The sequence below is a fragment of the Rissa tridactyla genome, chromosome 4 (genome assembly GCF_028500815.1).
Source record: "Rissa tridactyla isolate bRisTri1 chromosome 4, bRisTri1.patW.cur.20221130, whole genome shotgun sequence".
Classification (NCBI taxonomy): Eukaryota; Metazoa; Chordata; class Aves; order Charadriiformes; family Laridae; genus Rissa; species Rissa tridactyla.
In genome coordinates, this window is record NC_071469.1 from 74,619,946 (window position 1) to 74,645,855 (window position 25,910).

The 25,910-nt window shown below is 38.4% G+C and overlaps 1 protein-coding gene and 1 long non-coding RNA gene across 3 annotated transcripts in view; one reads left to right on the plus strand and one right to left on the minus strand.

The window, feature by feature from the left end:
• LOC128909380 (uncharacterized) overlaps window positions 1-25,910 on the minus strand; it is a 45,605-nt gene that overhangs the window by 7,164 nt on the left and 12,531 nt on the right. The window contains exon 3 of the long non-coding RNA XR_008466354.1: window positions 24,283-24,381. This is a non-coding gene — a long non-coding RNA (uncharacterized LOC128909380). The remainder of the gene's footprint in view (window positions 1-24,282; window positions 24,382-25,910) is intronic.
• Window positions 8,605-24,293, plus strand: LOC128909377 (receptor-interacting serine/threonine-protein kinase 2-like). Of its 2 annotated transcripts, none has more exons than XM_054200974.1 (12): window positions 8,605-8,754; window positions 11,227-11,392; window positions 13,594-13,747; window positions 13,943-14,092; window positions 14,223-14,371; window positions 16,241-16,290; window positions 17,402-17,563; window positions 18,300-18,385; window positions 19,882-19,950; window positions 20,714-20,882; window positions 21,820-21,972; window positions 23,309-24,293. In XM_054200974.1, exons 2-12 carry the CDS (start codon window positions 11,241-11,243, stop codon window positions 23,629-23,631), a joined length of 1,617 nt encoding a protein of 538 aa, XP_054056949.1. In that variant the 5' UTR covers window positions 8,605-8,754; window positions 11,227-11,240; the 3' UTR covers window positions 23,632-24,293. The 2 variants fall into 2 exon arrangements, with proteins under 2 accessions (XP_054056949.1, XP_054056950.1); XM_054200975.1 differs by having other exon boundaries at window positions 20,714-20,840.

Genomic DNA, 25,910 nt, shown 5'->3' on the forward strand with positions numbered 1-25,910 from the left:
GAGACTAGATAAAATTCAGGATGCTGTTAGAATACTTTATATATTATGGCTACAGATATATTTTTAATATTTAGTTACTAATAAACTATTTTTGAGTTTGGTCTTTCTGATGGGTCTGCTTTCTAATGTTATTTAAACAAGACAGCAGCTAGTGATGCGAATGCATATACAAACATGAGCCAACTGTGGAAATTCCCACTTTAGATTATGTTAATAGTCTTTAGAAAAAAGACTAGAAGGAAAAGATATTAAAAGGCAAAGAAAAAAAAAAAAAAAACCTTAGTTGCTTAACCATGATGAAACTCCACATGTGGTCTCAGTAGTGCTGAGCAAGATCTCTCTTGACCTACTGGCAACATTCTTCCTAATGCATCCCAGGATGCTTGTTGTCCTTGTGCCACAAAGGCACATTGCTGGCTCACATTCAGCTGCTTATCTACTAAGGACCCCAAAATTCTCTTCTGCGGAGCTGCTTTTCAGCTGGTTGGCCCCCAGCATGTACTGGTTCTTGGGGTTATTCCTCCCAGGTGTGTAACTTGGCATTTCCCTTTGAACTTTGTGAGACTCCCGTTTGCTCATTCCTTCATGCTGTTTCGTTGTTTCTGAGTGGCAGTAAAACCATTGCCTATTAATCCGGAGAGTCGCTAAATTTGGAGCTCACACCGCCAAATGTGTGCTGTTGTATTTTGCTTCAAGAGGAAAATATTTTCTGCAGACGTGCATACCATTGTGGAAATATACTTAATATATTGTGGAAATATACTTAATGCCAGCTGCTTCAATTATAAACCTGGGCCTACACTGGCATCTACGTAATCTGGAAAGACCATGACTTTTCCCTAAACCTGCTGGTGTTAGGGGTCATCAGCTTCTCTTGCACAACTTCTAAATGTTTCCTTTTTAATGTTTTCCATGCAGTTGTCTGTTTTGCTACCTACTTTCCTGTACTACTGAAGCCAAGAGGAAGTGGGTGTATATGTCGCTTCAGGACATGGATAAGCCTTAGTGGTTTTCTGTCCCTCACAGTACAAAGGGGGAATTTGCAATAGGTCATTTCTTTTTGTTGCTGCTTCCTGGAAAGAACACAATAGAACAAAGTCCACCCCATACAGCCTGTTTTCACTCATGCCACACTGCTGTTTTCAGATTTAAAAAGCAAAAGGCAAAAAAGTACCTAAGATTATATTAGTAGAACAGTAGTTTACTCTTCAGTTAATTTGCCTATATTAAAATGGATAGTTCGATAATTGAGAAGCTAAAAAGTCAGAATATCAGTCCCAAGATTATGCTGCATTATTGCAACATTTTCTTAAACCATGTGACTATTAATTTCTTTATTTTTTGCCTCAATTGTCTTTGCTACAGATGAAACACTGGCTTCCAAAGAAAGCTAGCAAGATAGCTAAATAGGCAACACTGTACTGAGGACAGAGAGCATTTAGGTTCTCTAGCTTGTTTGGACACTGCTTACGTGTATCTCTTGCTGTGTGTCCCTGTTCTCTCATTGCTTTCACAGGAGAAATGACAGTGATCTCCATGGGGTAAGCAATTAAAAATTTACTGGAAGAAAGTGCTAGACAAAAGCCAGACTGCAATGTTTAGCCTCCTTTGAGAAGTTCATATGCAATGTTGCCATCTCAAACATTCAAAAATTCCACCTCTCAAACTAATATGTTTTCAATGAGATTACATGTAATAAAAAACGTCCTCACATGCTCTTTTTAGTTGTCTTCCAAACTCTTGGGTCTGTAATGAATAGATTTTCAGAGGGTTTTGATCTGGCAGTCTCCAAATGAAAGCTGAAACTTGTACTTACCCTCTTGATTACTGCAAGATTTGTTAAAACTATGTATTAATAATTTTTGACCAGGATTAAAGTTCCATAAATGTATAAATTTGTTTGGAATAAAAAGATCTGCTTAATTTTTTTTTTTACATGCTATCCCTTCACATCACTCATGTAATTCATGGATTTTAGCCCAGCTAAAATTTCTCAGGTTGACAAAGGCTTCTTTGATCCGCAAAGGGCAATGACGCTTGTGGTTGGAAAGACTGTTGGGAAACGAAGGTAAATTCTCCTTTTTTAGATCCTCTGTGTTAGTTGGCTACTTTCCACAGAAGAGTAGGAAGTACTCATCTCCAGCAGCGTTGGACTTAATTCCAGTTTAGTGTGTTAATGGCCAAATGAACTCAATAGAAAACAATCTTAGTGGAACACAGTTTTACCATAAGCAGAGCGTTTTCCTAGATGACTGAAAGTCCACTGACATTTACTATAGCGATTCAGAATTCTTTCTGTCACTAAATGCAAGTGGCCTACAAGCAGACTTGATTATACCAACACTTAAAAGGAAGTCAGTAGCAATCTGTATCTTTCAGATGCCTTTAATGTACACATTATTGCAACTTTGGAAAAAAAAAAAAAAAAAATCTCAAACCAACCCAAACTAGCCCCACAATGGAAAATGACATTTAGATTAGATTCTTTTTAAAAAATTCTTTGTTGATTATTTGTGCTCAATTGCATATTTTTGTATTTCAGAATTGTCAGGTAAAGAAAATGCAACACTTAGGATCAAGCCAATTAAAAAAACTTGCCCACTTTCCAGTGGAAAATCCCGGAGGCAGGCATTGCGTGGTAAAGATGTTAGTGCTGTGCTCTTCTATAGGATGGGCTTCTTTTGGGGATTTGGTCAACATGGCTGTACTTTCTCCTTGGAACAGGTATCTTTAGGGGAGCAAGGAGGGACTGCGTGTGATGTTCCTTTGCCTAGAAGAGTTTGAGTTTTGCTTGGTATGCGTAAAGGCTTTGAAAGCTTGCTTATATTCTCTTACATACCTATGCTATACGTTCACAGCAAGGTCATACAATCTAGGCCTCTGCCATTTCACCATTAGCTTACTGGAACTATTTATCTGCAGGGACATAATTGATGGACAACCTGGAGGTTTAGCATTTCTCCACCCTGTCTTAATACTGTTTAGTATATCATGCTCCAAAACAGATTGCAAATGCTTGGCATGTGGACTAGGGCACTTCTTACAAATCATTTAACAAGTTGAGGTGTGATACCTTAAGCTCTCTGCAGTCTAGGAGTTCTTCATCTTATTGTTCACATTACATGAATTGTGTGATACCTGTTTAAGATGCCACTATTTGAAACAGTTGGGTAAAGAATTAATAAATTTCTGTGTTACAATTTAATTAGCAGAGCTGCTTGGCACTGCTTATTTTACAGAAACTGCCTAAGGCCTGTAGCTGTGATAACTAGAAAGAGTATCTTGTTAATGACCAGGTGAATGTTACAACTATTTTCCAAAATAGCATCATATGGGTGTTTAAGGAAACCATTTTCTTAAAAAAAAAAAAAGCACCTTAGTTCAACTGCAAATCCATGACGTGGTAACCATACTTTTGCATCTTGAAGTATCCCATTACAGTGGGCAAGTATCGTGCCTGTTTGGAGCTCTATCTCTAGAGCAAGATGATTATATCATTGGCTGCACTGATGCAATACAGATAACATTTGATAAAGGTGAAATACAGAGTATCTGAATCCCACAAATTCAAAGCCTAACAACATTTTAATATTCATTTGCAAGACCTCCTGAAATACATGAAGGGCCAAAGAAACCTTAGAACCTACTTCTTTGCCAAAAGTTATCCTGTACAGATGCTCAACTGGAATAACCAGATTGAGAAATGATGATGGGAACTCTTCTGAAATATGTTAAGTGTAGTATTTACTGAACACGCATCAGAGGCTTTGGTATTTGGGTCATCTTACTGCTTCGATCTTCTGTGTCATTCTCTTATTGCTCATACTCGCTCTATTAATGTTTTGTCTTACACTGTGGACCTTTAATGCTGCTTCTTGTAAAGCTACTGTTTTGTTTTAAATTTGACTGTAACTGGGTTCGCTCTGTGTGACTATTATGAGGGGGAGACCTATAAACCACTCATGTCTTAAACTGTGTTATCCTTTAGGCATCACTACTATTCCCACTTTCAGGATGTTAAGAACATGTTTGTGTTCCCTATATACTTTCTTAGCTTGTGAGTGAGCCACAAAAACAATTTTGGCTTGAAAAAGCAAATGTTCTTCTTGCATTGTTATGGGTAGGCTTTAAAAGACCTTCTTTGGACACTTTGAAAAGCTTAAATACGGTGGTTTTTTCCTGTTTGTTCGTTGACGCTCAGGGGCTCAGAGTTTTGTTTGTCTTCTGAACGAAATAAAAACTGGTCTTTGGGTTTTTTGAGATCCATGGCTTTTCCGAAAGACTCAGGCTGTCACTTAGCATGAACAAATGTACATATGAGAAATAACGTGCAATCTCTGAAGTCTTCCTGCAGTTATAGTCAGACATTTTCTGCTACATGGAATTCCAATCCTGTTGTGATGGCTGGATTCACTCATTAAATAAGGAATCCTGCAGATGCTCATATAATGGTCATCTTAAGTGCTCTTCAGATTACCCTCCTGTTCATTGTTTCCATTGAATATGGTTGGAAGTTCAGTTGCTGGTATTTCTGTTAGGATCTCGGTCTTTCCCCATCCTTGATGATAGTACACAGTCTCTAGGCATCAAGCAGCTACTGCTTTTGGCAAGCGCTGTCTGTACTTCTCCAGCATCTATGTATTTAGGCATCTGTATGGCAATGAATGAATCCTTTGCATAGACGATTAGATAGATTCATTGTCTGTCTTGCTTGCTTTTATTTCTTGCTTGAAGGTTTTATCCCAAGTATTTTCCATAATTAAAAACAAACCAAACTTCAAAACCCAACAACTTACAGCCAAACTAACTTTAGTTTTCTTATTTTTGTCTAATTACTGCACAAGACAGCCTTTGTGTGAGCCTATACAGGTTTTTTCCTTGCCCGTTATTTATAAGCTTTCATATTATGTGAGAACTTTAAATTTCTCTGGGTAAATTATGTGTAGGTAAAATACTAACTGTTTTTTTATTTAACACGTTCAGTAATAGTGATGATTAATTAGTTCAGACCTGCACTGCAAATTGGCCTGTATGTTTCTGGTTTCTCCAGATATGGATTAAAATTAAGCTTTATAGTTTTATACTGAGTTTCTTTATAAGCTGAAAACAATTGTCAAAAGGAATAAACAAATGCAGGATTGTTCTAGTGCTTTGCTCCCCCAGCACATGATATTCTAAAAATACAGGAGTATCTAAGACTACTTTAAGTGTCAAAGAATCTCTGCAAAATTAAGTCCTTCAAACTGTCTACAAAGCTCCCCCTAAGAAGTTTCTTTAATTAGTTGAAAGGATTTTTATCAGTTGTGATTCTGCTGCAGTACAGTCTGAGCCTGACAGGCTAATACCTTAAACAGAGGAAAACATTTTTAATGTACTTTACAGAAGTGTAGACTACGGACACAAATGAATGCGTTGTTGACAAATCAAAGCCAAGGGGAGGAGGATCCTGTGACCACAGCAATTTGACATGCTTCTAGAGCCTTCTCCAGGACTATCACAGCCTGCCTGTTTTACCTTTGCCACTTCAGCTCCTTCATACTAATTTCACTTTTGGAGGGGTGTGCCGGGCAGAGAAAGCTGATGCTGGTCAGATAGCTATGGCTGTCAGGAAATAATGCATTGTACATGAAGGCATACTCCACGCTTCCTGCTTGTAGCGTGCTTCCTCTCAGGCCACAGAGCCCTAGCCACATGATTTTTAGATACAGGGGACTTTCCTGTGATCATAGGAGGATTAGGTAACTGCCCTACTGCTTGTTCTCTCCCTGTTGGGGGGTTAGGACTTGATCCAAAACCAACAGAAGTCTGTGGACAGAATCTCATTGACACTGGTTTTTAAAGTCAGACTCTATAAATACAGACAGTTTCCATGTAGTGGAAAGTCAATAAATGTGACCAACTGAAATGACTGCTTTCTCCTAAAGTCTCCACCCTGAACCCAGCAGTCCCATCAACCTGCAGTGTGAATGTATATGCTGGGGGCATAGCAGGAACACAATTAGGCCAGAATATATTTTTCACAAAATTAAAGATGTTCTAGACTTTTGGCATTTTCTAGCCCTGCCTCTGGCCCAACGCAGGACCACCAGCAGTGCTGTATCAGGTCAGCCATGGCTTTGCCTGCAGACTCTAGAAAAGCTTAAAGGATGGAGATTCCGCAACCTGAGTGTCCCTTTCTAGTACTGTGTTACCCAACTGATGGGGGGGAAAAAAAAAAATAAAAACTCTAGCATCTAGCTTGAAACTCTGAAGTAGAGAAATCTGCCTACGCCACCGGTTGGTACCTGTTTCTACACAGAAGAATTTGGCCCATTGAGCCATTGACCACTACCCTCTGCATGTGACCATCCAGCGACTTCCTTATCCACCAAACAGTCCACCCATCAAATCCATATCTCTCCAACTTAGAGAGAAGGATGTTGGAGGGGAGTGTGTCAAAGGCCTTGCAGAAGCCCAGATAGATGATATCCATTGCTCTTCCTTTGTCCACTGATGTAGTCGCTCCATTGTAGAAAGCCACTAGGTTGGTCAGGCAGGACTTGTCCTTAGTAAAGCCATGCTGGCTGTCTCGAATCACCTCCCTGTCCTCCCTGTGCTTTTGCATAGCTTCTAGGAGGATCTGTTTCATGATCTTCCCAGGCACAGAAGTGAGCCTGATAGGTCAGTAGTTCCCGGGGTCCTCCTTTTTAAAAACGGGTGTAATGTTTCCCTTCTTCCAGTCACCAGGGTCTTCACCTGACTGCCATGACTTTTCAAATATCATGGAGAGTGGCTTGGCAACTACATCAGCCAATTCCCTCAGGACTCTGTGATGTATCTCATCAGGTCCCATGGACTTGTGTATGTTCAGGTTCCTCAGGTGACCATGAACCTTGCCTTCACTTACAGTGGGAGGGACTTTGTCACCCCAGGTCCCTGTCTTGCGGTCCTTCAGCTTGGGAGGTGTGAGGAGAGAGGTTGGCAGTGAAGACTTAAGGCAAAAAAGTTGTTGAGAATATTGGCCTTCTCATCTGTTGTTACTAGTTTGACATTCTTGCTCATCAGGGTGGGTATGCTTTCTTTAACCTTCCTTTTCTGGTTGACATACCTGAGAAGCCCTTCTTGTTATTGTTGGCATCCCTCTTCTTCAACAACCTGGATGAGGGGACAGAGTGTACCCACAGCAAATTTGCTGATGACACAAAACTGGGAGGAGTGGCTGATAAACCAGAAGGTTGTGCTGCCATTAAAGAGACCTGGACAGGCTGGAGAGCTAGGTGGAGAGGGACCTAATGGAGTTCAACAGTGGCAAGTGTAGGGTCCTGCACCTAGGGAGGAATAACCCCATACACCAGTACAGTTTAGGGGTTGACTTGCTGGAAAGCAGCTGTGTGGAGAAGAACCTGAGAGTCCTCGTGGACAAACTGACCGTAAGCCAGCAATGTGTCCTTGTGGCCAAGAAGGCCAATGGGATCCTGGAGTGCATTAAAAAGAGTGTGGCCAGCAGGTCGAGGGAGGTCATCCTCCCCCTCTACTCTGCTCTAGTGAGGCCACATCTGGAGTACTGCCTCCAGTGCTGGGCTCCCCAGTTCAAGAAAGACAATGAACTACTGGAGAGAGTCCAGTGGAGGGCTACAAAGATGACCAGGGATCTGGAGCACCTCTCTTACGAGGAAAGGCTGAGAGACCTGTGGCTGTTTAGCCTGGAAAAGAGAAGACTGAGGGGGGATCTCATCAATGCTTATCAGTATCTAAAGGGTGGGTGTCAGGAGGATGGGGCCAGACTCTTTTCAGTGGTGCCCAGCAACAGTACAAGGGGAATGGACACAAACTGGAACACGGGAAGTTCCATCTGAATATAAGGAAAAACTTCCTTACTCTGAGGGTGCCACAGCACTAGAACAGGCTGCCCAGAGAGGGTGTGGAGTCTCCTTCTCTGGAGAGATTCAAAACCTGGCCGGATAAATTCCTGTGCAACCTGCTCTAGGTGAACCTCCTTTGGCAGGGGGGTTTACCTAGATGATTTCTAGACGTGCCTTCCAACCCCTACCATTCTGTGATTCTGATTCTGTGGCTTTTCTCAATTTGGTGACTGCATTTCTAGTGTAGCCCAGTATGCAATTTTCCCCACTTGCGTTGAGAGCGCACTGTTGTCTCATGATCAACTTAACTCCCACCATAAAGCCTACATCCTTTTCAGCAGGGCTACTTGAGAGACTATTGATCCTTACTTCTTTGCCATCTTATGTTACCCCGATGCTTACTTACCCTCTAACCAGAAAACCAGCATTTTTCTCCTGTTTTAAGATCAACTCGACTTAAGAAGTTTAAGGGAATTTTGTACTTGTGCTATTGGCGTGGTCTACTGCAGAGATAAGCGTCAGCTGCACAATCTGCATGCGGTTCTACGTGCTTCTGTGTCTGGGCTATATCCAATATGGTGTTTTTCACTGTTAGAGCTTTCCCTCTTGGCATTCCTCATTGTGTAAAAAGCACTTATCCAACCTCTTTTTCTGTAATCGCTCTCATTAATTACAGTTAACAAATCAGCCTGTGAAAACCCGTCTGCAGTCACTAAAGAGTTACAGCTTGTATATCTGACCAGGAAATTTTCAATGTTTGCAGGCAGCCAATAAAAGGAGAGATCAACAACGCAGCTGACTCATACAGGAAAGCTCGAGCTGTGTTTGAATGCAGTTCAAACCTGACTCGCGTTTGGTATCTGCAGCAGTTTCACTCCATTGTTCCATAGTTTTTATGCCCGTATTTCCACAGGTAAGTTGATTTTTGCTTCCAATTTCTTTTACTGAGACATCTGAATATTAACATAATGTAGAATTTCTCTCATGCTAAGGAAAACATCTTTGCTATGAATCACTTTTTTTTAAATTACCTTTTAAATTAGAAATTTGAAATACATGGTTTTATAGCAGTCTCCCTCCTGCCTCTGCCTCCCCAACTAGGGGAAGATGACAAAGTTGTCCAAGATTTTTTTGTGTCTTACTAAAAAATAAGATTAAACCCTTCATTGCGAAGATCAAAAGAAATTGGGTTTGTGGTTTGATAATGAGGTTTTTTAAAAGGGTCTAAGAGAGAAAGCATTCAGAAGAGCAGAACTACTGAAAATGGCTTTGGTACCAAACTTGCAATCTAGGGAGTAGAGACAGACTTCATTATTTGTAATTCCATGATAGTCCCATATTCCATAATTAATCCCTCCAACTATTTTAGGAATCCGGGTAGCATCCTGGATAGACAAAAGATCTCTCATTTTGGGGTTAAACTCTTTTGGAGATTATCAGCAAATCGCTCTAAGTCTAGGTGTGGAAACAGATGTACAAACTTGGAGACAGGGACAGTGGTGCTTGGCATGTCACGGTTTGTAACAGAGAAAGATTGAAATGGTTTTTTAGAAAATCTCCTCATTAAATTAGGTTTTGCAAATACAAAATAGGAGCTGATGGCTAGTTTTTATTTTTATCTCAGCAGCCAGTTAGCAAGAGTTTAAAAAAAACCACAACCTGTTACAGCTTTACTTGATTCAGTTTTAAATAGAAAGAGATACTTTCAGAAATGGTTTCATTTTTATATTCATTGTTAGATTTTGTTTGTACTATGTTTGGAGTTGAGTAAATTGTTTTGGCTATTTAAATGATTATTTTTTGTAGTATATAATAAAAATGAGACATAATTTTGTTCCTGCCAGCCTTCAGATTACCTCCTTTATATTTAGGATTTGTTGATCTGTGTGATCTGTCTTTGCAATTTTGAAGTGTAAATGGCTTATCTGGAAATTTATCTTCATTCAGAGCAATCTTCTCAAATTTTGTTAAACTCTTGTCATCCTCACACCACGTTGGATTTATTCTTTACGGAAACTCTAAGTGAGGTTCCTAAGGCAGCTATTGCTTTCAAACCACAATAATCTAACAAAAGCAAAAAATAAAAAAAAAAAATCAAATAACATTGAAGCTGATCTGGTTAATCAGCTGATGAATTTTTATTTGCATTTTGATTGTGGTTAGATGTGAAACTGAGCCTAGTACCCCTCTGTTATTGTGAACGTGCCTGCATGGCACAGCTTAGATACTAAGATTAACCAAAAATCATAGTCATAAACTAGAAGCAGTTCAGCCATGAGCATAGGCTAATTCACCTTCAGATTTTAGTTTCTATTTTACTCATGGAGAACAAGTGATGTGCTCAAAGTCAGAAGACTTTCAGGCTTTCTGCATCCCAGGAGCTCTTTTTGTAGAGCCCATTTTCTAGAAGGACACAATTCTCACTGAACAGTCCTTACTGATTACTTCAAATTTTTGGCCTGTTACTTCAGTTCCCTTGTGTTTTCTTCTCTAGCCCCAGCCTACTGGACTCTGAAAGGGAGTATTCCAGTTTGAGTTCTTCTGACTCACTGACCACTGATCTTGCAGTAATCCTCACCAATGGTTTTATCCCATCTGTTTTCTTTGCTTTCTCATTTTCCTCATTCACTACCAACTTTTGGTTATTCATTAGTCTAATGGAGCTTCACAGATGTAATAAAAAAATGTTACTCATGTAGTAATACAGTGATGCTTTGCAGAGGTTCTCTCTCATCCATGTGCATTGCCGTGTAATGTGTCTGAAACAGTCAGGTGATCCTAGAGAGTTACAGTATAAACAGAGTACTGGCCAAATTAGTGGCTGCTATGAAGACACGGCTCCATTTAGCAGAGTTCTGCCAGCTTACACCAGCAAGAAATTTGCCTTTTACCTTGTTTACCTTGCTTTTGCATTGATATGTGATGTTGTATTAAAGAAGAGATGCAAGAATGATGCAGAACAGACTTGCATGAGTTATTGCCTTTTTTTGCATGAGAAGCAGGGAAACTGTATTTCTGCCTAGCATGTAACTGTAAGATATTAGTTTGTTGTCTACATAGTTCAGTATCACCTTAAAAATCACATTTTGTATTATAAATAATGGCCCCACATTTCAAAGTCATCAGATGGAAATAATAATGAGCAATTAATTAGCACCTTGCAGCCTCAGATGGCAAGTTATGGTCCAGACACTCCTTTGCAATTAGTGAGTTTTTCCTATCTTTATAAGGAAAGTCTGACACAGAGTGGTAAATGGAAGCCTGTTGGATTAGGGTAATAGTTATTTGGGAAGTAAAGGGTGGTGCAACTTCACTGTGCTTTGGTCGTAGTGACAAAAAGTAGTCCTTAAATCTTTTTTTCTTTTCTGCCATTTTTTCCTTCAAGCCAGCCATCAAGAAATGGCCAAATCATTACCTGTAGTAGCCCAGGAAGATTTGGAAAGTTTCACTTTGACCAGGACAAGCTCAGGTTTTGCACTCAAAGCTTTTCACAGTTCTTGGAACGCTCAGATCTCGGTGAAGCTGCTGACCAGCCAGGACATTACAGAAAGGTAAGTGTCTTATTTGACCAACTAACCAAGCAGGTGGGCAGCACCGACCTGCAGCAACAGAATGAATTATGATATCCTCAGGATCATCTGATCCCTAAACACATCCCCATTCCTAGAAATTCCAACTAGCCAAGAGGCAATTATACTGAGAAACAAGCTCCAAGGTTTTTACAAATTTTTATAAAAGTAGAGCTTAATCCTGAAGTCATTAATTATCTCTACAAACCCTGATCAGTAATCCTTATGCTATAGTATTACATTGTTCTGGAGGTCCCTGAAGAGATCTCAGTTGAATTTAATCTAAAACAGCGTGTACAGGTGAGACAGCAGAGAAATGGGAGGAGGGAGGGATAATGGTCAGGGTTACAGGGCAGTGAGATGTGTACATGTCCTAATTATAAAAAGAAATGAGCAGTAACTGATGGGCGTCAGCCTACTGACCACAAAATTCCAGTGTGTGACAAAAACAGTTTCCAAGAATAACCACAAACTACTGTGGTCTGATGAAGCAAGACCAAAGCATTTAAGGGAATGCACTGACCTGACTGTTTATCAAAAAAGGAGTATCTGATGTGTATCTACGGACTAGCTACTCTTTTTAGCGGAGAACACTGCCATTTAGGTGGCTTTTGTTAAAAGTAAAATACAAGTGTCCTACTCAAATAAATAGTATTTAATTTGTTCCATTATAAAGGCAGGGGAGGCAAAAATAGTATTTCATAGAAATATTCTTAAGTTGACACTTTAAATTGTTAGTGACACTTTAAGAACCAAATGCTGCCAGATTTTGGGAACTGTTAAAAATTTTCAGGTGTTTTTTTTTTTTTGCTGGGGAGGAGGATTGTTTGGGTTTAGACAACAGAAGTCCAGCAATTTTGTCATCTGAACAAATGCTATTTGTTTGGTAGCTTGTTTAAAGAAAAAATTTTCTTAACATCAAATAAGTCCCAAAACAAAATAGTTAAAGTTACAGAAATCAACATTTTACTTTGTTTTGAATTTAACGGGCTATCCTGATTTGCCATCCTTTCATTCAAACTTGCTCCCTAAAACTAAAGGCATTGCTTTGCTTTTCTCTCTCTTTCTGTCTTTCTTATCTCTTGTTTACACTACGCAGCGTTTAGGAAAGCTGTGAGAATGAACTGTGTTTTACTGCAAAATGTTTAACTATGTGCTGATGATAAATATTTATATTTGTGGAAATAAGTGTTAAAACAGGTGGGGCTGTGAATTGCTTCCCGTCATTAGTTTACAGGCTTATGAATCAACACAGTAAGTATGAGAAACTGAAGCCTCAATGTAAAGACTGGTTAGAATAATGAGAATGAGCTCCAGGCCTGTTGAAATCAACTGAATTTTGAATTAATTTCAATGAATTTTCAGCTCAAAAGTACCATAGAGTAGAGAGAAACAGATCTTTAAAATCAAACATAAAATTAACAAAAACTGAACCTGTAGCAGAAGTTCAGTTATTTCCATGAAAATGCCCAATCTAATTGATAGTTCACTGTTTCCTGTGCATGAAGAAGTAACTATGTGAAGTCCTTGGACAACAAAACTTTATTTTTCTGATGATGATCAAAGCAAAGCTTTGTTATTCTCTGTAAATAAACTCTGTTTGAATTCAGGTCTACAATTCAACAGCAGCTGAGCTTGAATCGAATTTGGCAAAGTCTCTAGAGTGGAACTGCTTACGTAAAATCCGAATTTGGCTTCACTTTATATAATGCTATGACATGCTATAACGTATATCATTTATATAACATGGTCCCATTAGATAAGCAAGGAAGCTCATAATTTCCTTGTAAATGTGGATCTCACTAATAGCAAAAGGATACAATACAAGTTCTCGGGGACAATAGGGGGAAAAAAGTTGATTTTTTTTTTTTTTTTTCTTAATCTAGCATTCCATATAATTCAGTTTTCTCCTCCCTTTGCACTTAAATCCTGCTCTTGTGTTCATATTACAGATTCCAGAGGTCTTTCATGTTATATTAAAAAAATACACTGCATAAGGGATTGCTTCATTTTCTTAGGATTGTTTGGAAGATGACATAATCTTGGTTTTATTGGTAGGATTATATTAGATTGTTTTCAACCATACGGTTATTTCTCATTTCCATATCCTACACTATTTCATCTCTAGCTGAAATTCCCTTCAGTCTAATCTACCTCTAACCCTTGCTATTTTTTTTTTACAGGGAGTGGAAGTTGCTACTTCAGGATATAGCAAATACCAGACGCTGTGAGTCTGAACGTCTCCTGCCTTCTCTTGGGATTTACCAGTACCATGGACTTGTGGGGATAGTGACTGAATGGATGAACAATGGATCCCTCCACTCACTCATCCATGAGGTACATAAGTCATCCTTTATGTGACAAAATTAATTACAAGGTCAGCCAAAAGAGAGCAATCAGCATGCAAATTACAGACAGTAGTCACAGTCAATCTGTTCTTTGGCTTCTGTATTGTAATTCTGTCTATTGTCAAATGAAAATGCGAATAGTAACAATTTCACACTTCCAAAACCCATATTTTGTGTTATTTAGCATCAGCTGTACCCAGAACTTCCCTTACTCATAAGGATCCTGTCGGATGTGGTTGAAGGCCTGCATTACCTTCACAGCCTCCAGCCTGCTCTCTGCCACTGCAGCCTGAAACCTTCCAATGTGCTTTTGGATACACAGTTCAGAGCCAAGGTGGGAGCCCATTAATGTAAAATCCAGTGATTGTCCTATTGTTGCGTATATTTATGCTAATAGTCAACATTTAATACCAAGACTTGAGGTATTGTTACTAAAACTTGCTTTTTTTCTCACATCTCTGTAGATATCAGATTACGGTCTAATCGACTGGAGGAAACAGCAACTGAGGTCAGACCTGCAAAACTGCAATCTGAGAAACTGCCAGGATTTAGTGTACCTCCCTCCTGAAATACTTGAAGGAGGCCTTCCTTCCCAGGAAGGTGATATTTACAGGTGAATGGGATTTCTAAAGGGCAGGGTATACCTAGTCCTTGCTACATTCTACAGTGTTGACGAAATACTTATTTTCAAAGACACTAGAGTAAAAAAGCCAGATCTACATAATGCAGTAGGATATGAGGCTCCTACTGAGCCAATTACTGCATGAGGCCAATTACTGCAGTGAATTCAATTTGAAATTCACCATATTTGGTGAATAATATACCAAGGTTAAGAATTGTTCTCAAAGTTCGTCATATAAATATTTATAGAATGGACCTAAATGTTTTAAAAGTGTAACATAGCTGCCAAAACTTTTTCCTATACATTTAGAAACCTAATAACTACAATTCGCATAGTTTCTAAGGGTGAACTGTTGTTGGCTTTAGTTTCAGGAAGAACTATTGATGCCTAGATGAGGCCCAGGTTAAAATAAGACCTTTCTCTCAATAGCATCCCATTAAGGTCCTATGGAGTCTCTGCTGGAATAACATACCGAGCCTCTCAAACACTCACACTTTTTAACTTAGGTGATTTATACAAAAGAGGAGGATTACCTATTGCCACATGTCCCTTTTGGCCATGTTACATGCTTCATAGTTGCAGCAATAAATGAGACAACCTCAAATTGCAGCTATTGTCGGTATGGACATTTATCTTTACAACTGGCAGACACAGCCTGGGGACTAAAATTCTAAATACTTTAAGCATGACCACTCTTCTCTCAGAGCTTTTATGGAGGCAACAAATTTAAACTCCTGCTTTTTGTCAGAGGCAGGCTTTAAGGCGAGTCAAATAACACATACTCTTGAGACATATAAACGATGTGACTAATCTGATGTTGTTCACAAACACAAGATTTTTGCACAGGAAGAGTGGCAGCTTACTTTCAGGTGGCATAATTCAACTTCCAGTGCGTCATTCTTAGATAATTTTAGAGGCTCAGTTGTGACTTGGTGCGTGTCCAGGCAGTCTCCAACAGAGAAAACAAAATTGTGTGTCACAGGAGATATTACTTAAGTACATATAAGTTACACGTACGTCCACATTACATCGATACTTTCCTAGAGGGTATTTAAGTACAAGCACTTTCCTATCTTATGTGTAAGTAAGGCAGAAGAGGGTGTTCTTTTAAACATTGTAATTCAGCACTACAACAAGATATATGAGTAAGCAGCTATGTTTATCCTAGAGCTGCTTCTTCCCCTTTTGGTTGCTTTGCTTCTGACTCATCCAGAGCCTGCTTTCTCTCTTCCTTGCCTCGGATTTTGCAGACTGAGCTTTTTATCAAAAACCTGTATTTTATACCATCTGAGTAGATCTATAGTATCACTGGAGTACTTCCTAGGATGTTAGAAAAGCAAAAAAGTATTTGAAGATCCATCAAAATTTGCTGAAGAAAATAGACATGCAGTGGGTCAGAATCAAGTTTTTGGTAGGTTAATTGATGTGCTTGTCAGCACCTGCTAAAAAGTCCAGCTCTTTCAGTTGCTATTTAAATTACTTGAAAAAAAACCTCCAAAAATTATAAAGAAAAGAGAACAGAAGGCTCTGAAATTCACAAGAGCAAATGGACATAAGGTGGTAACCTGAAATATAATTGTAATTGATCCTATGCTTTTAAAAAAATATTAATTTTAATTCTAACTGATTTATTGTTTTATAAGAACAGCTCAGTTGAAAGCTGAAACTTAAAAATGCAGGAAAAAGGACATCATCAAACTAGGAGAGACTTGGATCGAATTTGTCTTGAAAAACTGCTTTCTCTTAAACCAATAGACTTGCTCTTGGAAACAAGAATGCAGATAGAGATCACACACTAATGAACAGTCTTTTGCTGTTTGTTCTCTCTTTTTTTTTTTTTTTCCTCCTTCTTTTTCCCAGTTTTGGAATACTGTGTTGGGAGAGCCTAAGCAGACGGAAACCTTTTGAAGGTATTTATCTCCATGGTTCATGTCAGACTTTGTGTTGCCCTAATCTTTTTCACAGATTCCCTTATTGTAGGGAAATTATCGTGCAAACAGCACTGTCTTTTCAGATGTCCCATTGCCTTATATGACTGTTACAGCACACAGCTCCATGTTGTGGAATGTAAAGATTAGGATCCCTCAACAAATCCTCAGTGTTTCCAAAGAACCTGATCTGCCTGCAAATGAAAGGTGCAGCTCCTTACCCGCTTCTATCTCTCTGCTTGCTGAAGTGCTCTGTTATTGAGTTGGGTTTTCTGTTTAGCTTTAGTGGGAAAGAATACCACTTTATATTTGACAGTTGTAATTTTAAAATCGGAGAACACTTTAGTGACAAGCAGCTAACTGGATGAGCAGAATGCTCATTTTTAAAGTTGCCATGAATTTCAAAGCCTCATGCTGAGGCCAGTTCATCCTGAATTCTCTCAAGTAAGCAGGGAATCTTGCTTTCTTAGATGAGAGCAGTTTTAAAGAACATAGTTTGCAAAGCATTGTATAGTAATTGTCACAGTCTAGGAATGATCCCTGTTTCATGGAGATCAGTGTGAAAAGCTTCTTTGCTATGGGCTCTATTCTGTGTGGCAAAATGGAAGGACTCCTGTATTTTACATGTTGAGGATCTCTTAGAAATACTGTATCTAGTACCTTAATGTTCCTACACCTTATGGCTGCCATCTGGTGGCTGCCCATTGTAGATGTTTCTTTTTTTTTTTTTGTACAGTAGGAGTGATAGTCTTATAATGCAAGTGTAAGGCTTTATATAAAACTGGGTGCTTAAAATATGCCCATAAAAATTACATGTATACCTGAGGTATCTGTGAACGTAGTTTACAATGCATGTATACATAGCCATTTGTGACATTTGGACAGGGTTCTTTATTCTGATATGTCCTGTTGCAATAAGTAGCTATGGTTATTGTTAAAGGTTAGCACATCTATTTACAAGACTGTTAATTTTTTTTTTGCTTTTGAAAGCACTCTTTGTTTTAAAATACACAAAATAACATGCTGAATATCATTTTATGAGAGTTATGAGGTATTTAATTTTTTTTCAGTGACATTTTCCTATAAATTGCAGGTCAGACAACGCTGCTGGAAGGTTTGACAGGAATCTGCAGCAGTTTGCGGCCTGGCATTTCAGAAAAGTTTATACCAAGCAATTTGCCCAAGAGGAACAGACTGTTACACCTTATCGCTCTGTGCTGGCATCAAGAACCAGATTACAGACCACATACTGCAGGTAACATTCAGGACCTGCTTTCTTTGCAGGATTTGTAATGGAAATACTCTTGCTGGGAATGTCACTCTAGCACTCTAAATCAATGAATCTTCAAATCATCAGAGTACTGTAGATGTTTTTTTCTAACTGAAGCTTCCTACCAGAGGTGGTGTACTTGTCTCCACTATTGTGTCTGGTACAAAGTAAAAGTGAATACAAATAAAGGAAGAGATATTGTCAGCTATATATACTATTTCAACAACTATCAACCTGTCTTGATTCCAATGCATAATCAGTTCCCTTTTGAAGTTGTGTGATCATTGTTTACTTTAATGTAAATGTTACGTTTATCTTCTGTTTCTAAAAAGATAGCCAGGAAATATTAAAATTGTGATATTTGAGGACTTAGGAGCAAATTTTCAAAGCTGAAATACACAAGTGCTGAGGAAGCAATTTGCATATAGCTTTATCGTGATAGATTTATAGAGTCATGTGTAAACCTTTTGCAAGTAAGTCAGCTACATTTGTATGAACACTTAAGAAAATGTGATTTCAATCTGACTGCAACCCCTCTTTAAAATCCATTCAAAAAGGAAGCCAAGAGGAGGTATAAGGTGGAAGTTGTATTAAACTAATTTCATGTAGTTTATCTAGCTACTCAACTTAATAGTAAAGTTAGTTGCAATACATTGAAGCCTAAACATATATACACTTTCATATGCAATATGCTGTTCAAAATACTTTATTCCTCCTCCAGAATGTGTAGACCTTCTAAATGGAATTTTGACTAGTATAAACAAGGAGGCAATTTCCACTGCAATCTACAATCTGATGGATGCAAAGGTTAGTGCAAAATTAATTTTTGTTCTCCTACAAGGACATTACCTGATTCTTTCAATTGCAATCTTTGTGGTCCAGAACCAGGAAATGTTTTATCTTCATTGTTTTATTGGACATGCCACAGACCTGGAGAGTACCCTTTGGCACTTCAGGTTCATTCAGGAATTATAGAAAATAAATATGGTGAGGTTCTTAAGAAACCATGTCAATTGCTACCTGCAATTATAAAAATACCATAGCTTCTCTCTAGTCACCAGCTGTAGTCAGACTGGTAAGCGAGAACAAATATCAGCCTCAAGTAGGTCAGATTAGGGCTAGAACCAAGGCCAATTTTTGTGGTATGTGCTGGTAGGAAGATATTTATTCCAAAACCTGGACAGCATTAGTAACTGCTGCAGCAATACTAGTATCAGCGCTTTTTTTTGTACGCTTCACCGTTTCTAAATTTATGTGTTTCAGGCACAAGACACTGCTTGTCCTAGGCTCTAAGAGGGTTCTCTGATACCACAGGAATGGATGGGGAATGGCCAACAGCTGAGGGATACAGCTAATTCCATATATGTCTACATTGCCATGGGAAATCTGGCACAAATCTGACTGACACAAATATAGCATATCCTATCTAGTTAACTTAGATAGTCACAGTGGGGAAATTAGTGACACATGCCTCAGCCTTTGAACAAGTATTCTGACTCCCTCTGGATTTACACAACCCGTGCTGTGTTGTCGGTTTCACTGCTGGGCTTATGTTAATGCATGCTGGATTATTTCTACATGTTGCAATCACATTCTGTGATTAAAAAACAGACTTGATCAGTGTTTTAATAGATGGCATAAACGATTTATAGTCCAAGTCATTTTTAATACTCCTGAAGTTTATTTAGGATTGTACAGACAAATACTCCATAATGTAATGTTTTATTCTCCCTTGAGCAAGGTTTTATTTTTCTATTTGCTAAATTAGCAAAGACACAATTTATTGTTCAAACAACTGAACCAATAAAGTGTCCAAAATTACTCTGAAAATGCAACTGGATATTCCCAAAAATGGATTCCTAAGTGCTGAAGTATATAAATTAAAAAAATAAAATAGTTGAATAAATCTGCTGCAGATGTACAACATAGAAAAAAGTTACAAGTATTGACACATCCTTATTGCAGACAGTTTGGCATACTAAACACAGGACAGCCCTGCTGTGTGGAAACTTAAAGGAAAACATGTTATAGCTAGCCCAATATCTCTCTCAATACAGGGCTATTCTCATCTTCCCCTGTGTGATTCAAAACTGGATTTTAAAATAAATCTGAAACAGCAGGAACAGTAATAGGGTAGAGTTGTGTCAGATTCTATGCCTACTTACATGTGTTACGACACACCTAGGAGTTTAATATATATTGTCAGTATAACTTGTCAATGTCAGTATAAATTCGTGCTCCTGACAACTAAACTGAACAAAACATACATATATTTACTAGAGTTACTGCACTTTTTTTTCCAGGAGACAGCACTTAATGCATGCAAAGGTTCAGAAACATACACATTGCAGACAGGCACGTGCAATTCAGAGGTGAGTACATAGCACGCATTTAAGAGTCTTATAAGAATACTTCATAAACTGCTTGTTTCTCCTGCCAGCCCTGACAATGCGTAATAAAAAGACTGCAGGGCAAAACGTCACTAACAATAACTCCATCCAGTTAACCAACAAAACTACTGCTTTACCTTCTTCCAAGCAGCTGACTCTGATGTTGCTCCTGCAAAAACAACCTCCCCTACTCAAGAGTAGCTTTGAACCTATCTTTAAAGAGGTCCTAATGAAATGGCAAAAATCTAACCTTTTTTTGTAGTGTTTTCAAAATGATGTCTGGAAAAAGTTCTAGGCTAAATTCTAGCATTTGCAACCAATTTCTTTAGAGCAAGGCCAACTGCTTTGTGATAACTCCAAAAGGCAGTGAACTCCCATTTTCAAAGTGATTTTGGCACTTGTGGCAGGCCTGTCAATAGTGAAAGCCAGAGACAGAACTGAAGCTCACATGCCTCGATCAGAGCCAGCTTTAAACAGCTCAAGTTCTAAGTGACACCATGGCTGCAGAAGCAACCCAGGACTGCAGTAAACCCTAGGAGAGTTATCCTATAGATCTGTGCTGCCACAGTGCCGCAAGGTAACTAGCTAAAGTTGAATTAAGTATGTCTGTAGGCTCAACAGCTGTATACCTATCCTGTACTGCACTGTGGTACTACTGCCTTATATTCCAAGAGAAAACTGCTTAGAAAAAGTTTAGAAACAAGTTTCCAAGAAGATAATTCTTCTCTATTTTGATCTTTTTCAGGTCATCTGTCCACCAAAAACCAACCACATAACCAGCAAGAAAATTCCTATTGTAGTGCCAAGCTTGTCTACTGTTCTACTTGATAGCAGTGCAAATAATGCAGGAAGAGAAAATATTCTTGAGACGGGTCTGTCAAATACTATCCCACAGAATATAACAACAAAGCAAGGTCTCTACCAGCTCCAGCTAATCTAAAAAAAAGGATAAATGTTACCCGTTGTTCCATATCTACGTTATTTTCCAAGTAAAATTATCCCTTCTCAGAGTACAGCTGTGCCCTCTACTGGTACCATCTGAAGTGAGTTCACTGCAGAAAACCAGAGATGCCACAATATATCTTTTGATTAAGATTAAAAATCCTCTTCAGGTTAAAAAAAATACTTTTTTTTTAATAGAACCTTGAGCTGTTCTACAGCTCCCTTTCTCTTATACATCAGATATTGCCTGTTGCTTTTGACAGAACACATCCTTCCTGGGAACCACTATGGCAGTTTCTATTGCCATGTACCACCAAGGAAAACTATATTTTTTTTTTTTGTTATCTGCCAATAAAAAAAAAAAGATATGTTTTTCAAATATGTGTCTCCACATGTCCTGTGTCTCCAAGAACATGTGAATGATTCCTGGTAATCACCATTCCTACATAAATAACTTCCTTTGGCTTTCCGATGTGGATTTGTCCTGTCAAAGTGTTTAAGTTTGTGTCAAGAGTGATATATTTCCTTAAAAGCTTTTTCTGTACTCCGCATGCCTTTGGATACAAAAGTTGAGCCATAGGAAATCAATTCACTTATAGCAACATCTGCATTTCCACACATTTTAGTTCTGAGCATTGGCTGTCAGACTTACAGACAGAATAGACTGTTCTGTAACTTCAGAAACAAATTCCTTCAGACAGTTTGAAAAAGTCAGATGTGTGTAGTAATGTATGCCAAAATCTCCCTAGGAATAATGATGTATTGACAGGGGCCTAAAGAATGGGTAGTAAGTAAACGCTCCTAAGTCTTTTTTACTTCAGTTGCAGTCTACTTCAGTAGCTGACATATATATGTTCTGTTTTCATTCGATTCAGGGGTCTCATCTTACTCATCTTAAACTTTTTCTAGATCACCCAGGTTCTGACAGGAGAAAATCAAATTCCTTTTGCAAGATTCCGTTATCTGGTTCAACTGCAGGCAAAGAAAGCAGTCAGCGTAAGGATCCACCACTGGCTCTTAAGCACAGACCACAAACTATGCATCTTGAACAAGCAGTGAAAGGTAAGACCCCATTTCCAGTTTGAGGAGGCAATATTCTCTTTGGCCAGATCTTGGTGAATAAATTGTTTCAAGTTTGGAGGACACAGGTCTCTCTAAATTTCATGCGCATTTCCAGCTATTTAGTGTAATAACTCCTCCAAACTTGATACAAATGTCTCATGAGTTTACTTGAGTTACAGTTACTCCTGTGTTCTCAGAAGTTCAGCCACTGGCCGCTGACAACGTTGGCTTGTTCTTTTCCAGGCTCATATTCAGGCTGAGAACAGTTCTGAAAAGACTATAATAAAAATACAGAAAATATAGCACACATTGAATGTGAAAGACATTAATTAAGTCTGGAAATTAATTTTTTTTAATTTTAAGCTGCATATTTTATACCTCTACAGAAATAGTTATTGACTACGGAAACAGGTGACTAGGAGGAGGAGGGACCATTCATTTCCTTACTTCCACGGTCTCAGCTCGTCCTACTGAGCAGAGGCAGAAAAGGCCAGCTTCTGATTTGCGAAGCCTGCCTCTGCCTGTAGGTGAAGCTTTGTGAGCTTTTTTTTTTTTCTTTGCTAGCTTTTTGGAAGCTGGCCTATGATAGTTCTCAGATCTAGCTGGCCATCCTTTTCCACTTCAATTTACTTCTGAGGGATAATGTAATACCTGGATAAATCAACAGACTAGTTCATGCAGAAAATGTTCATCACAGAACTCTACTGGCAACAACCAGAAAGCAGAATGGCAGAGGCGTGTTCTCCAAAATGACAATGGCTTTCGGTTATTAATTTTCTCTTGGTGTATGGTATTTACTGTACACTAAAAACCCCAGTGTCAGTACTAAGTAGTCTAATCAGTTTGTGAAAAGAGACAGAACCATTGATCGTTTTGCCAAGAGTATTACTTTTGTTACTAGTTTGGCTTTGACATACATTCAAGTTCCCAGTTTCACGGTACACGTTTCAAACTCACAGTTTCAGGGTAGTATTCTGAAGTACCACTTCCACTTTCTACAGGACAAAGTTTTCTCATCTATGTTGAGCCATGCTGCTTTGCATAAAGTTTGATACAGATGCTTGATGAAAGCATGAGACCTGAATATCTCTTCCCCTTACACAATCTGAGCATTTAATAATCTTTAGAAACACTTATTTTCTGTAATCTGCTCTTCATGAGTTTTGAAGAAAAGATGAAAGTACATTGGACTAGTTTTGAACAAAGAATGCAAATAAACAAACTCTTCCTAGTCTTTACGGAGTTAATGTTTCTGGTATTGGTGCTATCACTTGCCAACAACTTCTGGAAGAAAAGAGCACTTAATTTATCTCATTTTGTTTCCTTTTCACTCAAGATCCTTGCTGCAAAGGAAACTGCTGTCAAATACTAGCCTGCCAGAGACAGACCATACTCAGCTGCATGACAGAAGGACGCCTCAACCACATCCTCGATGTCCTTCGCTCACAGCAAACGTTATCCCGAATGGATTATGAAACAATTACCTCTTATCCTACAGTGACTGGCCGTGCTCGGGCTTTGTTGGACACTTGCCTTTGCCTTGGAGAGAGGGCAGCACGGGTTGTAGTGACTGTACTTTCAGTGACCAAATGTAGTCCTCTGGCACAAGGCAGCCATTGCCCAGACTGTCCTTCTAAGGTAAACAAGCCGTTGTTGTGACTTATTTTTTTGCCGTTTGTTACTTGCATCAGAGCACTGGTAATTTGCAATGGCAATGATTCCTATTAATTCCTCAAACCCTACTGACTGAAGTCAGTCCTTCCTACAGCCCACGATTTTAGCCCTCTAGTGGAAAAAAACTGGCTGGATTAAAAGGTCAAGACAACCACTGCCTGCAGAAATTACCAAGACTGGCATAACAAATTCTAACTTGGACCTCAGAGATGGGAGGAGTGCAATGTGTGTGCCAGAGCAAATATAGTTCAAGTCAGATGACACCTTATTTTCTTATTTTTTAGAAGAGAGGAAAATGGATCGTGACTTTTTGGAGGTCACACTATGGAAGAACGGCTGTTACTAAGTCCTTCGAAATAAGGATAGCAAACAACAGGGTACTGGATGAGGAGAAAAAAATTACTGCCTTCCATTAAGTTCATATCTGAGCCAGCTGTTAGAGTGAAAGGCTTAAGAGAGTCAAGAAATATTTCTTCAACAGGGCCATAAGAAAGACTTGGAAAATCTATATTATGCATATAAATGATTTTATTTTCACTCACAAATGGTCATATGCTCTGAAAAAGGGGCACTAATAGCAGCACTTTGGAGAGATGGGGCTTAAACTATGGAAGCTAAATGGAAAAATGTTATTACCTTACATCCGTGTAGTTCTCTGTCTGCAGTTCAAATGTAAAATTAAAACAGGAAGAAGAGGTGCCAAGCTGATAATTTTGAAATGGTGGTTCTGTTGAACTGTGAAGGAAAGTAGTAAGATTAATTTAATTATAATGAAAATGAGGTTATATAAGATGCTGGTTTTCTGAAGGCACAGTGGGATTCCTTCAAGCTTCATGGCACTGGATTAACGTGAGAATTGGTTATACAATCTACAAGTATTTCAAATGCAAAACCACATTACTCTGTTTCCCTGCGTTGCATCTATTCTCTTTGTAGTTTCAAACGGCTTATTGAATTCAGTAGTTTGTCGGGTTGCAATTTTAAATGCAGCAATGATATGTTTTCTAGGCACATTTAAGAGATAAGACATTTGTTACATCACATACTACAATGCTGCTGGAACCATCAACAGATAGATATATTTTTTTTCACAAAAATTCATTAAACTTTAGGATTGCCTTGAGATAATATATTGTTACAATTAAAAGCAATGTCTATCAGAATGTGTTGGAAATAGTTTTGCCTATAAAGGAGCTAAACACCTACTTCGCTGTTGAATTTTTTTCCAATCTGTACTTCTAATGGGAACTTTCAACATTCTCTGCTAAAAAAGGATGTCTTGCTTGTGAGGAAAAGAACTGCTGTCATGGTGTTTTGCCTGATTAGAAGGCATAAAATAATCAGAGTAAACCAGATAATCATTCACCTGTGGGAAATATTTACAGACTTTTAAGAGAGAAACTGGTAATATTGTTGAAACTTAATTATCAGCTTTCAAAAATTATTCCATTCAGTTGTTCTGCTGGACACTTCATACTTTTGTGAAAGATGTGCCAGCTGGCAGGCTGTGTTGATTTTTTTTTTTTGTCATTATGTTTTTGACATAGAAAGTGTTTTGGCTCTTTTCTTGAAACAGCTGCATACTTGCGAGTATCACTTGATGCCAGACCTAAGCCCAGTCTTAACTGTTAATTGCAGAACTGGCATCAAACCAGTGTGAGCAAAAGTTACCTATTTTCCAGACAGATTTTTGTTCTACTCATATTTAGCTTTACAATTTAAGTATTTGTAATAGATTGTGACCTTAGAGTTAGATCTATTACTATCATGCCTACCCAAATTTTTTAAAAGATAAGCCATGAAAACCGTTTATAACCAATTACAAAACAAAGGTAAACTTGCTACTTCATGTTCAAAACAGCCTGAATAGAACTCTTTAAATATGTTATTTAATAATAATAATAAACTCTATCCACAATCAGATTTTTGCCACCTTGCTCAACTGAAATCAATGCATGAGTTTGAGATTATTTTTTTTTAATATTGATACTTTGTCTAAAAGCATTGCTATAACTAGCTATGCTACTGCCAAAGCCTTGCTATAAACGTACTTAAGTTGATGTAGCCATGTGCATAGGCTTCCTCATTACTCTCCCTTGTGTAATATAAACATTTAAATTTGGGGGTTTGTTGACAGTTGCAGCTGTTGGGAGTCTAACTGTTGTATTTTTTTAAGGCATTCTACTAGTTTATGGAAATGAAACTGCTGTTGATATAAAAAGTTTTGACACAAAACTAGAAAGAATACAGTGACCTGAAACTAG

Excerpts from the sequence above, each read along its gene's own strand:
- LOC128909377 (XM_054200974.1), top strand. The coding sequence starts at position 11,241 with ATGGCCAAATCATTACCTGTAGTAGCCCAGGAAGATTTGGAAAGTTTC. Across the intron at positions 13,748-13,942 it reads TCCACTCACTCATCCATGAG|CATCAGCTGTACCCAGAACT; the intron begins GTACATAAGTCA and ends TGTGTTATTTAG. Across the intron at positions 14,093-14,222 it reads ATACACAGTTCAGAGCCAAG|ATATCAGATTACGGTCTAAT; the intron begins GTGGGAGCCCAT and ends ACATCTCTGTAG.